The sequence below is a fragment of the Corylus avellana genome, chromosome ca3 (assembly GCF_901000735.1).
Source record: "Corylus avellana chromosome ca3, CavTom2PMs-1.0".
Classification (NCBI taxonomy): Eukaryota; Viridiplantae; Streptophyta; class Magnoliopsida; order Fagales; family Betulaceae; genus Corylus; species Corylus avellana.
The window spans coordinates 31,965,121-31,982,976 of NC_081543.1; the positions used below are offsets into that span (position 1 = coordinate 31,965,121).

The following is a 17,856-nucleotide window of genomic DNA, read 5'->3' on the forward strand; positions in this document are numbered from 1 at the left end:
TAGGCCTTTTCCAAATCCAATTTACAGAGAACACCTAGCACTCTTGATTTCATGCGACTATCCACACATTCATTTGCAATGAGAACGGAATCTAGGATTTGCCAACCCCCAATAAAAGCATTTTGAGAATAGGAAATGACCTTATCCAAAACAGTTCTCATCCTATTGGCAAGAACCTTGGACACAATTTAATACACCCCTCCCACCAAGCTAATGGGCCGAAAGTCCTTCATCTCCACCGCATCCGCCTTTTTCGGATTCAAGGAAATAAAAATTGCATTCAAGCTCTTCACCAATTGACGTCTACGATGGAACTTAGCGAAAACCGCCATAACATCTTGTTTATCAACACCCAAGCAAGCTTGAAAAAAAGCCATGGAAAAGCCATCTGGACCCAGAGCCTTATCACCATCCATGCCTTTTACCACCTCCCAAACCTCATTTTCCTCAAAATCTCTTTCTAACCACCTATTATCCTCCTCATCGATGGACAAAAAAGGTTGGTTATCCATTCTAGGGCGCCATGTGCTTTGTTCCGAGTATAAGCTTTGGTAATACTGCACTATGTGATCTTTCACCTCAGCTGGAACACCAGATAATACGCCATTAATACTAAGCACTTCTACACGATTGTACCTTCGATGAGAATTAGCCATCTTGTGGAAGAAGCGAGTATTTCGAACACCCTCCTTGAGCCACAAAGCTCTTGATTTTTGGCGCCAATGAATTTCTTCACACAACAAGGTATTCTCCAAATCTTTCAACATGTCCGCCTTCCGAATCTTCTCCCCTTGATGTAAGCCTCTCGATTCTGCCAAGTCATCCAACTCCTGGATGCCTCCCAACAATTCCTTCTTTTTCCTCCCAATATCCCCAAACACCTCCTCATTCCACTTTTTCAAATCCACTTTAAGGCATTTCAATTTATTAGCAAGCACAAAACTAGGTAAACCCTCAAACGAATACGATCCCCACCAAGAAGCAACCTTGTCAACAAAACCCTCTGCTTTAAGCCACATATTTTCAAATTTAAAACACTTTTTACCTCCACAAGGAGTCCCACAGTCCAATAATAAAGGGAAGTGATCGGAGAGCAGGCGTTGAAGTCTTCTTTGTGACACTACTGGATAGTGATCTTCCCAATCCGAGGATAGCAAACCGGTATATCCTCGACCAACTCTCATTTTCTTGATTATTAGACCAAGTAAATTGACCCCCCATCATCGGAAGATCCACCAAATTGTTCTTTGAGATGAAGTCCGAGAAATCCATCATGCTCGAAGAATAATAAGAAACACTAGAGCGCTCACTAGGAAACCGAACAATATTAAAATCCCCGCCAAAACACCAAGGGACCTCCCACACCCTCATCAAACCGGCCAGCTCTTCCCAAAGTGCCCTTCTCTCTACTTCCTCATTCGGCCCATACACCCCCCCAAACGCTCAAACCCAGTTATCCTCCACATTTTGAAAAGAGCAAGCCAAAGTGCAATGCTCCACACAATCCTCCGTACACTCCACTACCCTCCTATCCCACATCAGTAACATCCCCCCCAACGAACCATTAGATCCTTTATACTTCCACCCCACATGTTGACCTCCCCAAAGACTATGAATCACCTATCGGGAGATAGCCTCCATCTTAGTCTCAATCAAACACACTATATCTACTTTCCATTCTTTCAAGAGACCTCTAATGCACAACCTTTTTTTGAGGACATTCAACCCTCTCACATTCCATACTACGATGTTAAGCTTCATGATCCACCAAAACGACCCTCTCACATTCCTCAATCTCCTCAATTCCTTTGGGTGCAGGAACATAGGCAGAAATGCCTCCCAAATCAGAATCATGCTGCATCCTAGAAGCTTCAATAGCTTTGAACAAAACCTCCAAGTCCTCCTTTTTCCCCTCATCAGAAACACCAATTTTAGGACAAAATTTGAGGCAATTTTCAACTACCTAGCTGGATGAAATCGTGTCTGACCCTAAATCCTCCAAACCTACTGTTTCTGAAATTTTGTCCTCACCCATACCTGAATCAGACTCAAAGAGCTCCAACTCCGATATTCGATCCAATCTTTCCTAACCAACTTGAATCAGCGGAATCAAGCTCATTACCTCCCCCCTACGAGCCTGCTGAGCACAACCCCCCACGGCCAACCCAACCTTCCGGCGAGAGGAACTCCCCCTCAGAAGCTGACCTGCGGCCGAGCCCGTACCCTCCTCAACCTCGCTGGTCTCCATAGGCCTCTCCGGCGACCTCTGATGTTCCTCCGGCGACATTAGCGTCTCCGGCACCCTCTGAGATTGGAGCATGGGATGACCTTAGCAACCCCAAGTCAAGAAAAACGCTCCGCTAATTTTTTATTTGATTATGGAGTAGCTCTCTCTTCCTTAGTGTGATAAGACAAACTCTTTTCTTGCAGTAAATTTCAATAAGTCCTGGGTTCCTTTATCCCCCCATTCTAAAAGAATAGAGTAAGGGATGTGATGTCGTACAATTAACAGAGAACAAGAAGCGAGTAGAAGAGAGAAGAGAGAATGAGAAAGAGGAGAAAGAAGAAGAAAAAAGCGGGAACGAGAGAAGAAAAATTAGGAGGAAGAAGACAAGAAAAACCAATTGTTCATTTTTTTATTCATCAAAAGCTACCAACAATTCAAAATTAGATCTAAATAGAGTATAACATAAACTGTAATCCTAGTCACACTTGGGCTGACACCTCACTAAAAATAACATAAAGCCCAAAAGATAATAACATAACCCAAAGATTGAAAAATAAATATCATAACAATGAAATGCGAAATAATAAAAGTGCCAATAATAAAATCTCAAACTCTCAAAGTAATAGGCTGAGCTGTCCTCCGTTGTCGGGATCCAAACACACGTGTAACCAATGGCCAGTATCCAGTGTTCGCACCAACTCTCCTGGGTGGGAAGAACTCGACACTATCGAGTGTGTGCTTGGCAGCTCTGGTAGTACTCCATCAGTTTAGGATCAAGAGGCTGTAATGTGTCCTTGGTGATCCATGTGCAGTCTGAGTCGGGTCAGCCCCTCCAACAAACTAGGAAACACTGAACTTTTCCATCCTTGGTAAAAACAACATGCTCATCCAAAAAAGCATCAATATTGTCTTTATGTACTAGTGGAAGAGATGGTTGTATAGGATCAGGAATAAGATAGGTGTTGAGGACGGGAGAGGTTCCTCAAAAGGATCATTTGTGAGAATGGTGTGGTCTGTATAAGCAACTAGATCCTCTACATTAAATGTGGAACTAATACCATGGTCAGGTGGAACATCAATGACATACACATTGGTCTGACCCACTGTAACACTTTGAAAGGTCCGGCACTATTAGCTTGCAAGTTTTGAATGGATCCAAGTGGAAATCGTTTGGATCTAATCCAGACCGTGACATAATCTCCCATGTTAAATTCAGTGAGACACTTACTTTAATGAGCTTCAATTTTATATTGGGCATTAGTTGCTTGAATTTGTTTCCCGATCTCATTATGCAAGTCAGGAACATGTCGTGCAAATGCATCGGTGAACTCAGAAACTCTAGCATGCGGGACATCTGGAGAAGGTCTAAAGGTCTCCTAGGCTTATAACAATGAACCACTTCAAATGGACTCTTGCCTACAAACCTATTGATGGAGCTAGTGAAAGGTAGGTGGTGGAGAATTTCAGCTTCGTACCAATTCAAGGTTGCCTCTTTGCCAGTAAAGTACCTTGGTCTACCGTTGGGGGCCTCTTTTAAGGCCAAGCATATTTGGAATGAAGTTATTGAGAAGACAGAACGTCAATTGGTCGGTTGGAAAAGGTTGTATTTGTCGAATGGCGGCAGGGTCACGCTTATCAAGAGTACTCTTGCCAACTTGCCTACTTACTATTTGTCTCTTTTCCCTATTCCGGCTAGTGTTGCTAAGCGCATTGAGAAGATGCAGTGCAATTTCTTATGGGGTGAGCTAGGCGAAGAATTCAAGTACCATCTGGTGAAGTGGTCGAAGGTTTGCACTCCGATTAAGGAGGGCGGATTGGGTATTAGGAACTTAATGGTGTTCAATCGTGCTCTGCTAGGGAAATGGTTGTAGCGTTATGGATCGGAGAGAGATACTTGGTGGAGGGTTGCGGTGGATGCGAAGTTTGGAAGTTTATGGGGAGGGTGGTGCTCTATGCAGACGGGAGAAACTTTTGGGGTGGGGTTATGGAAGAACATTAGGAAAGGGTGGGACATTTTCAAAGGCTTCATGTGAATTGAGGTGGGGGATGGGACTAGGGTTCGATTCTAGCATGATTTGTGGTGTGGTGATACGGCACTCAAGATAGCTTTCCTAGGTTTATTCAGTATTGCTTGTGAGAAAGACGCCTTAGTTGCGGCACATTTGGAGGTGTAGGGTGGCTCTAATCAGTAGAATGTTAGTTTTTTTAGAGAGACTCATGATTGGAAGGTGGAGGTATTTGCCTCTTTTTTTCAGGTGTTGCATTCTACCCAAGTGAGACGAGGGTGTGAAGATATGTTGTGGTGGATTTCCTCCAAAAGAGGCCGTTTCAAGGTCAAGCTTCTCTTTGCTTCCTTGGCACGTACTAAAGGGAGGTGAGTCCCTTGGAAGAGTGTGTGGCGAACACAAACGCCTCCGAGGGCGATCTTCTTTGTTTGGTCGGCGGCTTTGGGCAAAATTTTAACCCTAGATAACCTCAGGAAGCGGCATGTGATTGTGACAAACTGATGTTGTATGTGCAAGAGGAGTGAGGAGACGGTGGATCATCTTCTCCTTCATTGCGGGGTAGCATATGCTTTGTGGAGTGCCTTTTTTGGTCGGTTTGGGTTGTCTTGGGTGATGCCGAGACGGGTTTTTGATTTACTCGCCTGTTGGTGGTCTTCAGGGAGGAGGGGGGGGAGTGCCGCGGTTTGGAAGATGGTACCTACTTGCTTTTTTTGTGTTTATGAAGGGGAGAAATAATAGGTATTTTGAAGACTTGGAGGGGTCATTGGAAGACATATTATCCTCATGCTTTCATACTTTGTACCTTTGGACTGTTGCACATATTTTTCCGGTGTCGATTAGTTACGATGATTTTCTTGCTCACTTTTCCCTTTCTAGCTAGGTGATCCTTTTGTATACTCCTGGTGTACTTGGGGGTGCCTATGACGTAAGCCCTAACCCTAATCACACTTGGGCTTACAACCACTAAAAATAACATAAAGCCCAAAAGACAATAACATAACCCAAAGTCTGGAAAATGAATAACATAACAATAAAATGTGAAATGACAAAAGTGCCTATAATAAAATCTCCAACTCTCAATCACCCAACCACAAAGTCATAGGTTGTGTTGTCCTCCAATGTCGGAATCGAAACACGTGTTAATTAGTGACGTGTATCTGGTGTTCGCCAGGATGTCCTTGCTTTTATGCCCACTCATCTAACAATTCTTGATATAATACATGAATTGAGTATGGAATGCCCTTCTATTCAAGATATGTTTTTCTCCTTGCTCGTTTCTCTTCGTTGGTAAAGGGGTGTACTACCCTCATTTCTATATAATTTGTATAAAACGGTGTATGTAAGAACCTACAACCAACCACATTCTTCAATTCTCACATTGCTTTCTACCACATATTAAAATACTCATAATATATTTCTAGAATCTTGCAATAAAATTTCAAGTATATTCGAAATCTAATAGTAAGAGCAAAAGAATTTGTGAGTTTTTCCTGTACTACTATGGATTATGAAACTTATATCCCGCATTTGGTGGGTGGGGAAGGAAGGTGTGTATATTTCAAATCCCATACTAGTTGTGTACTAGGCGATACTGGGTTATATAAGTGACTTTAGGGAGTTCCAATTGTAACTTTGACTTGTCCTTTTGTGGTATAGCACTAGGGTTCTAACAAATGGTTTCCAATCCAACCTAGTAACGCCATATGTGCTAGGACACTACGACATAATTCAAGTCCTAACGAGGATCTTGGAGATTTGAGCAGGTGAGATTGTAATATTACGGATTGTGAAAGTTAAATCTCACATTGGGTGCATCGATTAGGAAGGCGTATGTGTACCAAGTCCACAATTTGAGGAGCTCTAATTGTAACTTCGGTTTGTCCTTTTGGCCTTTGGGGTATAGCATAGATGTGACACTTTTTCCTTAGAACTTTTAGTATCTAAAAGCTTTGTCAATGTAAAAGAATTGATATAAAAAATCAACAAACCTACCTATGGATTTTTGTGCATAAACTGATTGCTAGACGTGAGTACTGAAATTTGGAAAACAACACTCATTTGACCAGGCAAAAAATTAGCTTCACACAGCCTAGGGGGCAGGGTAATTATCTTGTATTATCAAGAAAATGATGTTGGGCTCATTTGCTAATGCTTTTAGAAGGTGCTTTTTATTTTTATTTTTATTTTTATTGTGATGTAACATAAAGGTGAAAGTACTTTTGATTGTTTTGTGAGTGTTTTATGTGTTGAGTTGTTAGCTAATGCTTTTTATTTTTTGCTAAAAAGCAAAAGACAGTCCTAAAACACATTAGTAAACGAGCCCGCTCTTGTTGAGTAGTGGCTTTTGTGTCTATTGCTTTAATCTTGAAGGATGACTTGAGTTTTGGTGGCATCATCTCGATTACTTTAGTAGTATGCCCAATGTGTCTAGAACACTGCATGGTCTTGAGTTATCGTTCAAAGCTTCACACTTACCTTAGGTAGGCTTCTATGCTCTACAAAAAAGGTGGGCTTGAAAGATGCCCACTGTGTTACTTTATCTTGTTGCCCAAAGTTCCCGGTACCGAGCAGGGTTTAAGTCGAATGAATTCTTAACATATTTATGTATGCTTCTGGAAGTTTGAATCTATTCAAACCTAGCTGTGTGTTGAGTATCATCACAACTTCTGAATTCTTGCTGTTAAATTACAGTTTATAACTGATTGCATGAGTAATGCATGTAGTTTTCAACTAATGATTTATCTTTCCCTCTTTTTTCTTTGTTCAGATGTAGCCCTTGTCACATCTTTGAGGGATGGTATGAATCTTGTCAGTTATGAGTTTGTGGCATGCCAAGATGCAAAGAAAGGGGTTCTCATTCTTAGTGAAGTAATTACAAAACTTGCCAAGTTTGGTTATGCCCAATCATCTTTTTTTTTTCCCATTAAAGATAAACTATAGTCTTTTGAATGTTGACATTTGAAAAAGTAGAGCGTTGAAAGGTATTTAAATTCCAATACCCTTGAGATGGTGAAGTTTTATTGATCGGTTTTCCTAAAAGCCACCCTAAATTATTTCGCAAATTTTGTGAAAGTGATCAAATTCTAATGATACTACCCCCCAACCAAAAAAAAAAAAAAATCTCTCTTTTTGTTGTGTTTAATCGATGTGAATTCTATCAGTTTGTCACTTTTGTGTCTATTTGATGGACGATATCTTTTCTTTTTCTTTTTTGTTGTAAAGGTTATTATATTACATAGCTGGGATCATACACTTCGAGTATGATGTTTTACACAGCAGCAGCTTTCATATACATAATCAACTTCAAGTTATTCAGAAATTTATGAAGATATAAATAAAAAACCTCTAAAGTTTGTGTTTTGTTTTTTTTTTTTTTTTTTTTTAATATTGGCTAGGAAATTCAAGTTGGGCAATTGTACACAATTCTTTTGTTAAGCAATTGGTAAGACTTTTCAAAAAACAATCCTTCGCTTATCTGAAGATAACAAAATCCACTCTTTTGCAAGAAGACTTTAGTAACTGCTTTTGACTCCACTTATTGATGTCCATATCTTATCTCAAAATCCTTGAGTTCAAGTATGGATCCTCCAGAGAAGAACCACTGGAGATTTAAGTAATTATGATATATTAAAAATAAATCTTCTTTGTTTAAGATGGTAGAAATTTTGTATTGCTGCAATAAAAACAGGATATCGCAGTTTTGCAGACATTTGTTCTTTTTGTTTAGTCACTAGTGGTTGTAGAGTCTAACTCATTGAATATTGAACAATGTACCTAGATCATTCTCTAGGAAACCTTCAGTTTTACTCTAACATATGAAAAATGTTTGTAACTAAGATTCTCCCTTTCTTAAAAACTAGTTCTTGAATTTTGGTACAATTTCAGTTATATTTTAAGATAGGGAAAAAGGCAAAATCAGCCCATGTGGTTGCACCGATTTGCAATAAGCTCCCTAGGATTTAAAAAAGTGGCTTAAACTTCCTGTGGTAAGCATAAATGACAAATAACTCAGTCCGAATTTCCGTTTGAAATTTTGATGAAAAACTGTCAGAATGTCACATCAGCACTAATAACAAGATGACAAGTGTCATGTATTATAAAAGAAGGAATAAATAGTCGAAACACCCCAAGGCTTTGGAGGTGGTTTTGCAAAGAGTTTTGTCAAAATTTCAAACGAAAGTTTGAACCGGGGGGTTATTTGCCATATGCTTATCACAGGGAATTTCTAAGTCTCCTTTTAAGTCCTAGGGTGCTTATTGCAAATTGGTGCAACCATAGAGATTGATTTTGCATTTTTCTGTTTCGGATACCCCAATGAAGTACTAGATCTTGGAAGTTGCTGTTTTGGATTTTTCTTATGTTTTTTATTGCATAATTGATCGCATGTTATTGAACAATCTGTTGGGGGCTCAAAGGCTGTAGTTCGTGGTACTTATTTTCTTTTTTAGCCAATATAGTACCATACTTAATTGTCAATCCTAAGTAAATTATCACTCTATTCAACATATTATTTGTTTATGCACTAATTTAGGTAAATATTGCACCTATTCATGTTTTTTTTTTTGATAAGTGATATTGCACCTATTCATGTTGAAGGTCTGGTTTATTGTTTTTAGGGAAAACTACATTTTGTCATCTGAAATCGCCACCCCTTTTGTACATCCATCACCAAATTACAAATTTCGGCACCCAGCCTCCAAAATTGAAGTGTCACTTTGCCCCCTTTGTTAATTTCACATTAAATTGGATGAGAAGAGACGTGCGCAGTATGTGCACCTGATCCTTGTAAAATGACAATTGCCTCTATCCCATTAACCCAAAAAAGGGAAAGAAAACAGTAGGTAAAAAATAGTTAAGTAGTAAAAGTGGCGGTTGTCATTTTATATGGATGAGGTGCACGTGCTGCACATGTGAGGCCTTTTCCATCTAACTTAACACAAAAAATTAACAAGGGGGCAAAGTGACTCAAACATCAATTTCGGGGGCTAAGTTCATAAATTTGTAGTTTGGCTGGGGGTTTGGAAAAAGGGTGATAGTTTAGAGTGGTAAAGTATAATGTTTCCATGTATTTATAACCACTGCCATTTTCCAGGCTTATTGATATTTTTTTAGGCTGTGCTATCCTCCAACTATCAATACTTTTGATGCGTTATGCAGTTTGCTGGTGCTGCGCAGTCTTTGGGTGCTGGTGCAATCCTAGTGAACCCCTGGAACATTACTGAAGTTGCTACATCTATCGCCCAAGCTTTGAATATGCCACCTGATGAAAGAGAGAAGCGACATAAACATAACTTTGCGCACGTAACAAGCCACACGGCTCAAGAATGGGCTGAAACTTTTGTGAGGTATACATGCATTCGTGTTGTAACAGTCTAGTGTGATTTGACACTGACATTTTCTATATATATATATTGCTTTGCAGTGATAAATTCTACCACGCTTGAATGAAATACTTATTCTTGTTATTAAGATGCAACTCTGAAAAGGATTCAATTATTGCCTTTGAAAAATGTAACCAAGTTTCTGATGCTAATATCTAGAGCATATAGGTTTTATGTGGAGAAGAAAGTACCTTCAAGCAAACAAGTCCAGTAAAATGGTAGTTGTATTTATGGAGATTAGTTTGGACCAGTAAAACATACTAGTGTCTGATTCGGTATTCCATTCAAACCCAAATTTTGGTGATTGTGTTAAACATTGTTGGACTTGCTGCTTTAAGCATGCATACAGTGTGTATTCTGATGTTAAATGCATCCTAGCTAGCAATTAAAAAAATGTATGCTTTCATTAGATGGGTAATGATCAGTTACATCTGCTTGTGTTTTCCTCTTAAGTTGTGTTTTGGTACAAGTAGCATGAAACCTTATTCGGAGATGGAGTTAAAGATAGGAAAAAAATATGTTTGATAGAATAATTATGCCCCATGCTTTTATTTTTTATTGAAATTTGTGTTTGGTGTCATTCCTGTGCAGTGAACTGAATGATACTGTTGTGGAGGCAAAAATAAGGACAAGACAAGTTCCACCCCTGCTTCCAATCAATAAAGCAATCAATTGTTACTTGCAATCTAATAATCGATTGCTTATATTGGTATGTACTGTCTGATTTTGAGACTGACTTTCCGAGTTATTGAAATTTTAATTAAAAAATGACACCAGAATATATTTTATGGCATCCTTAATTAATTACTAGATACCAGCATGGTATTTAGGTGAATCGATGTTAATAATGGGAAGTACATCCATTCTGTTGTCACTCAATGTTTCTCCGTATGATTATTTAACCTTATCAAAAGAATGATTATTTAACCTTATCAAAAGAATGATTATTTAACCTAATTAAACCACAATGTATACTTTTCTTTTTCTTTCCCCTTTTTGAATCGGAACCCCATTTAAAGGAACACCATCTCTGAATCTGTCTAGCATTGAAGTCAAGCTGACACTGGTTGCCCTCTTTATGTTTAGCTCATGTGGATTAATGGCTTGAAGTGGTTATTGATGTTTGTGGTCATGGTTTTTGTCTCAAATCAGCTATTGTGAGACAATTAGAGAAAAATATGGAAATGAAGAAGAGGAAAAACAAATAAAACAGTTACCACGTTCTGTCAATTAGTTGTCTCTGTTCTTTTTCCTGGATCTTTTGGAAGGACCAATTCAAGTTTCTTTCCTTAATTGTTATTTGAGGATCTATAGGTTCATATTTTTTATGATGGTTGCCAAATTTTCACTTTATAGTCAGTGTATTTCCTTATGAATGATTTGTTTTTCCATTCTGAATTGCCTTTTTCTGTATCTTGGGAATAACGAGGGAAAGTAGATCAGTTAAATTGCGAGAGGAAGAACGTTTCCATTTCTTTTTGGTCGAGTTAGTCTGATTTGACTTTTGTTTCTTTGTTATATATAGACACACATATATAATTATCATATCCTTATCTTGCTAATGGTTCAAATCAGGGATTCAATGCAACATTGACTGAACCAGTGGACACTCCTGGGAGTAGAGGTGATCAAATTAAAGAAATGGAACTTAAAGTACACCCAGGGCTAAAAGAACCATTGAAGGCACTTTGCAGTGATCCAAAGACAACAATTGTTGTACTCAGTGGGAGTGACAGAAATGTCTTAGATGATGTACTTCATGTAGCTTAATTTTACCCTCTATTGCAGCCATACCCAATCCACTTATTAACATAGTGCTTTTACAGAACTTTGGGGAGTATGACATGTGGTTGGCAGCAGAGAATGGGATGTTTTTGCGCCTCACGAAGGGGGACTGGATGACAACAATGCCAGAGCATTTGAATATGGAATGGGTTGAGAGCGTGAAGGTACATGCTGAATTGTGTTTCTGTTTAATTGTGCTCTCAAAGGTCTAAACTTATGATACTGACATTGTGTTTTCAGCATGTTTTTGAGTACTTCACAGAAAGAACACCCCGGTCACATTTTGAGCTTCGTGAAACTTCACTTGTATGGAATTATAAATATGCAGGTACTTTTTTCCTTCAATGCCTATTCTTCTAACCTAGGCTTTTGAAGATTTACCATATTTCTGCACCCCCATTATCTTTTTGTTGTCATCTTTTAATATTTGTAGATGTTGAGTTTGGAAGACTTCAAGCTAGGGATATGTTGCAACATCTCTGGACAGGCCCAATTTCTAATGCATCTGTTGATGTCGTTCAAGGTGGCCGATCTGTTGAGGTGCGAGCAATTGGTGTGACAAAGGTGACTCCTTGTCTCTTATAATTAAAGTTTCCAATATTACCTGATTATTTGTAGTGTTTGGACATTGGGATGTTTGTTACTACCTAATGGTACTTCATTCATTCAGGGTGCAGCTGTTGATCGCATACTGGGAGAGATAGTTCACAGTAAATCCATGACAACACCAATAGATTATGTCCTGTGTATTGGACATTTTCTGGCAAAGGTATCATTCCAGTTTATTTAATTGTTCTGAAAGTTAATGTTTGATATGAAGAATTGCATGTAAGATTCTGGTATTAGTTCCTGACTAAGACCATAATTTGATCTGCTAGATTCTCAATCTTTACAATCTCAGTTTGTAGTCAAAGAGAAGAATTGTGAAACAGAACAGTTATTCTTTTGAAGTACTGATTTTGCACTTATGATTCAAGAACCATATGCTGGTTCAATTTGTGTTTCATGGAGAGGCTAAAAAACTTCTGAAAGCTGAAAAACTGCGCATTGCAAGAAAATATAGAAAAGGTGTAGGGAGTGGTTACATCAGATATTTGCTGCAGTAGGGATCTTTGCAAATGCCCTTCACACTTTAACCAGCCTATCAAGTATCTGAAATTCACCCCTAGGACTGAAACTTAGAAACTTAAACTACTAATATGGTTACTTTTGACTCATTTACATAGCTTGTAAAATCTTGGTGTAACCACATTCCAATCTGAAGCCAATATCTTAAACGTTTTGTCTTATTTATTTATTTATTTCTTGTCAAAGTTATATAACTCTTTATTCTCTGATCAAAACTCTCTCTTCCCAGTACCCTGATTTTCTTTTTTTGTTCTCTTCTTCTTTCTCATCTACTTAGTCGCTCTCTTGTATACTTCCTGTGTACTTGGGTTGCGCCCCTCTGCGCTCTTTAATGCATTATTACTTATCAAAAAAAAAAAAACTCTCTCTTCCTAGTAGAGCAGCCACTTTTGAATGTGCATTATAAATCGTTTTTTTGTAGTAGATGCCTAGTTTGCATGTTTGTATATCATCTTTAGTTAATATCTTTTTGCTTGAGAGTAGAGCCTTATGTTGATGTGAAAACTTTAGTGAAAAAATTAAAATCCTTACTTTTAAGTATGTGGAACATAGATATTTATGCATGGTAGTTGTTTAGTATTGTGATAAACCCTACCTAAGGGTTATTCATCCTTGTTAAGTGAGACTTTGGTACTGGCTATGGGTATTGTTTCTAGGTGTTAGATTAGTGTATTTCATAGATTTAACTCAGGATAAAGCATGACCTTTAAGCGTTCAGTTATCCATAAGAAATCTCATAAAGAAGATCATGGTAACTAATAGTGAAGTAGGGGTCATGTTTCTCTCTTCTGGCTGATCATCTGTTTGATGTGTGAATGGTTGCATGCATTTTGAACACAAATCCGTATTTATACCATGTCAAGTGTGTCTAATGAGCACTTCACACATTTTAAAGTTTGTGTGGAAGTGCCTATTACAACAATCAGCTTCAATGGACTGGTCTGAGCAAGGATGCACTAAACTTAAATGTCAGGCAGTCATATCTCATCTTTATCGATCTTTTTTTATGAAGCCTGGTAAAACCTCATAGTTTTATAGCCTGGATTTAGTTGGATTTTGCAACCCTTTCCAATTTACCTACGTATTCTATGTCCCTGTTTCCTCTCCCTTCTAGTGTTGCTAAACATATTGAAAAGCTCCAAGGTGATTTCTTATGGGATTGGTTAGGCGAAGAGTTGAAATATCACTTGGCGAGTTGGTCGAAGGTGTGTACCTTGATCTCTAAGGGAGGGCTGGGTATTAGGAATCTTTTGAGGTTCAATCATGCTCTCTTGAGTAAATGGTTGTGGAGGTTTGGGCTGGAGAGAGAGGCTTTGTGGAGAGTGGTGGTGTACTCTAAATATGGAAGCACTTGGGGAGGGTGGTGTTCTAGGGCTCATGTTGGGGCTTATGGGGTGAATTTATGGAAGAATATTAGGAGGGGTTGGGAGAAGTTCTGTAGTTATATCAAATTTGATGTGGGTGACAGTTCCAAGGTTGGGTTTTGACATGATCTTTGGTATGGGGATATGGCCCGCAAGGATGCATTTCCTGTTTTATTTAGTATTGCTCGTGCCAAGGATGCTCCCATTGAGGCTCACATGGATTATTTTGGAGGTGCCATTCAATGGAATGTGAACAGTCTGTGGACCGCCTCCTTCATTGTGAGGTTGCTTGTGCTTTATGGAATGTTTTCTTTAATCAGTTCGGGTTGTCTTGAGTTATGCCTAGACTGGTAGTCGATGTGTTTGCTTGTTGGTGGACTGCCGACACTACGCGGAGTGCAGATGCATGGAAGAAGTTGCCATTGTGTCTTTTGTGGTTTCTTTGGAGGGAAATGAAGGAATAGTAGATGTTTTTGAGGACCACGAAAGGACGTTGGAGGAGTTTAAATCTTTTTCAACACTTTATATCTCTTGACAGCTGTACATGGGCCCCTTATCCTTCTAATGATAATAATAAATAAAAAAAAGTTGGATTTTGCAACACTCAAAATTGTGCAACATCAATTTTTTTCTCCAGTGTCCAATTCAAATGAGACCTACAAATGATGAATGGTCCTATATAATATTGCAAGCAGACAATGAGTTTAAAGCTCTTATTGGAAATGGGCTGATTTAACCCTTCACTACTTCTGAAGGTGGAAAATTCCCCACTTTGGATGTCCTGAAGGTCTTTTTCTGTGTTTGTGGATGTTTTGCCTGGCCTCATTCTTAGTTATTTAATCAATAAGCACAGGAAAGAACATCTAGGGTTCAATATTGTATTCTTGCACTTCTATTTTTGTTGGTAAACGAATGCTTGCTCCCCAATGGAAAATGTAGAACATGAATTTACGTACGTATAAATTCTCATAATAAAAATTACTGAGCATCTTTTGTTTCAGGATGAAGATGTGTACACCTTTTTCGAGCCAGAGCTTCCTTCCGATGGCGCTAGTATTGCAAGAACCAAGGGAACTGATGGACTCAAGGTACCTGTTGAGAGAAGATCTTTGAAGCTTCCACCAAGCCGAAGCGGGTCAAAATCATCTCAGGCTAGGACAGCACGACCTTCGCCAAATCCTGACAAGAAACCTACCAATCATACGTGTGGGAGTAGTCGGCGGCCGTCGCGGCCGTCACCTGAAAAGACTTCATGGAATGTGCTTGATCTGAAGGGCGAGAATTATTTTTCTTGTTCTGTTGGACGAACCCGTACAAATGCTCGGTATATACTTCAATCATCGGACGATGTTGTCTCCTTTCTGAAAGAACTGGCAGTTGCAACTTCAGGTTCATCATCAAGTTGAGCAGCTTTCGCATCTTTCAAAAGTTCAATACCCAAAGCTTTGGATTTTAAAATGGCTCATTAAGGTGATAAGAATAGTTTCTATTTCATTGTGATATTCTTTCCTCCAGTACATCTGAATCCTCTTTCCCAAAATTAGATTGGCTGTTTCTAGAATTCTTCTTGTCACTACCTTCGTGGAACTGGTAGATTTAACAGACTGAAAGCATCGAAACCACACTAATGGTAACCAAGAAAAGATAACAGAAGAAATTATGAAATTTTCTCTCTTTCAGAAAGAAAATAGAAGTGTTTATTTTATAAACTCGTTGCTTGCCCTGAAGGTTGCTGAGGGATTTTTGGGATTTGATTTTCTAGTTTACCTTCCTCTCCCCAATACCATTTGCTCGTTCCTAGAGAAGATGCTAAAATAACTTCTAGTGCAGATAAGAAACAAAGTTTCATGCCAAGTCCAGGTAGATGTAGAGAGGCTTCAGGCTTATTAGAAGAGTCCATGATGCTAATCAGGCACTTGGAGCAAAATTGGGATGGAAAGTTCAACAAAACTCAAATGGAGAGAAATATATTTGTTTTTTTAAAAAAAAAAAAATCCAAATAGTGGGTATTATTACCACTACCATGGGGAAAAAGTTGCAAGACAGGCCAAACTTGTTTTTGAAGGTTGCATGGAATCTACTTCCGGTGAAAGCAAGTCTTAAAAAATTCCTGCTGCTATGAAGATCGAAATCGAAATCGAAATTTTCCCCTCCGCCATACAGAAGCCGAAGCTCTCGATCATTTATTCCTCAAGTGTCATTTCTCTCTCGAGTGTAGGGTTATTTGACAGGAACTTCATGTCCTCTAGATACTCGTCCATTTGTAGACAAACCTATAAATGGATTCAATTAGGATTGGCGGGACTGGTTACTGACGGGGACTACAAGAGAAATTCTCATGGACTATTAGTTCAATTGTTCAAGGGAATTGAGAGCTATTGAAGGGTCTAGTTATGAGGTCACCCACCGAAGTTGCCAAGAGCACCGGCAACCCATAGCCGAAGGGCCTAAAAGGCCAACGACCCACAACTAAGGGGGGAAGGTTCAATGGCCTGCGGTCCAGACAACCAACAAGAATCTGGGTGCGCTTTCACCTAGATATAATGCTCAACAGCTAATTCTCCACTCCGCCAGCTCAGCCAACGGCCTATTCATGTTATGCATTCCCCTAACAAACTTGGTGAATCAAATCTCTACAACAATAAGATATTTGGCTGATTCACAGCAAGAATCACTAGAAGCGCATTCACTTCTAAAGCAAAACTATCATACCTCATAGAAGAAGTCAGCTAAGAGGCCATGAGAGTTTTTGTAGCTTCGCCTAAGAGAACATTAGTAGAGTGAAGCTTTTGTGTAGCTAGAAGAATAATACTCCCTGAAGAATCACTGATAATCGCACCTGCTAATGCAAAATTGTCTCTAATTGCAACATCAAAATTTCCTTTTATGCGTCCAATCCGAGGAGGGAGCCATAGGAAGGGACGAGCAGCTTCACGCCAAGCTGAGAGATAGAATCCAGGTTGATCTTAAACTGCAAAATAAAAATTAAGAAAAGCTTTATAAGTATAAGCCATGGACCATGGTAGCCAAACTATTAAAAAAAATAAAAATAAAAAGAACTTAGAGGTCTACATTTTTTGTTTATTTTAGTGATTGATCCATCATTATAGATTTCATCGGAGCATAAAATTCTCACATCTTCTAAAAAAATGTTAATTTAATTAATTAATTTTTTAAAAAAAAATTATATAACTCATTTTGAATGAAAACTTTACCCGTTACTAAAAGCTTATGCCACTCATTCGCAATTAATATTTTATTGACAATGGATCAAATATAACTCCATCTTCATTGGTGAGTCAATTTGATAGGTAGAGAGAATAAGTTTAACTAGTTTGAAAATAAATCAAGCCCTTAATTTAGTTGGGCTCTATTGTATCCTCAAAAACAAAAGAGAAATGTTGCATGCATTCTTAAGCGCATACTTTTTAACGTGACAGTAAAAATTATTATTTATTTTTTTATCTAATAATGATTTTTATCGTCACGTAAGAGAGTAAGCACTTGAAAGTGCATATAACATTTTTCAAAACAAAAATACATAAAAGACATCACAAAAGCAATTTACAACCTTTTATTATAAATAACAAGTTTTCTTCTAAATTAGATTTGAGAAAATTTATTGAATTCAGTCTACTAAGGGCCCGTTTGGGAGTGCGATTTTAAAAATTGCGTTTTTGAAATCGCTACCTTTTAAAATTGCATAGGTGTTTGGTAAAACATGTTAAGAAATACTTTTTTTATCAATTGAGTGTTTGGATAACATTAGCAAATAATTGCGGTTTCATGGTCAAATAGGTAAATATTGTTTTAAGGGAAATTGCGATTTTGGTTTAAATTCGCACTTTTTCAAATAAGCACCCCCTAGTCAACTTATAGAAATCGCATATTTTTCCACGATTTTAAAATTTGCGTTTTTAAAATCGCAATCTCAAACACTCTAAAATTGCGATTTGGTTTAAAAA

At 38.3% G+C, this 17,856-nt stretch overlaps 1 protein-coding gene across 2 annotated transcripts in view; it reads left to right on the forward strand.

The window, feature by feature from the left end:
• The window catches only part of LOC132173711 (alpha,alpha-trehalose-phosphate synthase [UDP-forming] 1), a 61,946-nt gene extending 46,346 nt beyond the window's left edge, over positions 1 to 15,600 (forward strand). For both annotated transcript variants that reach the window (XM_059585293.1, XM_059585292.1), the window contains exons 10-18: positions 7,001 to 7,101; positions 9,391 to 9,578; positions 10,206 to 10,323; positions 11,190 to 11,366; positions 11,441 to 11,563; positions 11,640 to 11,727; positions 11,833 to 11,963; positions 12,070 to 12,168; positions 14,893 to 15,600. In XM_059585293.1, the coding sequence (XP_059441276.1) occupies positions 7,001 to 7,101; positions 9,391 to 9,578; positions 10,206 to 10,323; positions 11,190 to 11,366; positions 11,441 to 11,563; positions 11,640 to 11,727; positions 11,833 to 11,963; positions 12,070 to 12,168; positions 14,893 to 15,297 (1,430 nt within the window). In that variant the 3' untranslated portion in view covers positions 15,298 to 15,600. The remainder of the gene's footprint in view (positions 1 to 7,000; positions 7,102 to 9,390; positions 9,579 to 10,205; positions 10,324 to 11,189; positions 11,367 to 11,440; positions 11,564 to 11,639; positions 11,728 to 11,832; positions 11,964 to 12,069; positions 12,169 to 14,892) is intronic.
• The last annotated feature ends 2,256 nt before the right edge of the window (positions 15,601 to 17,856 follow it).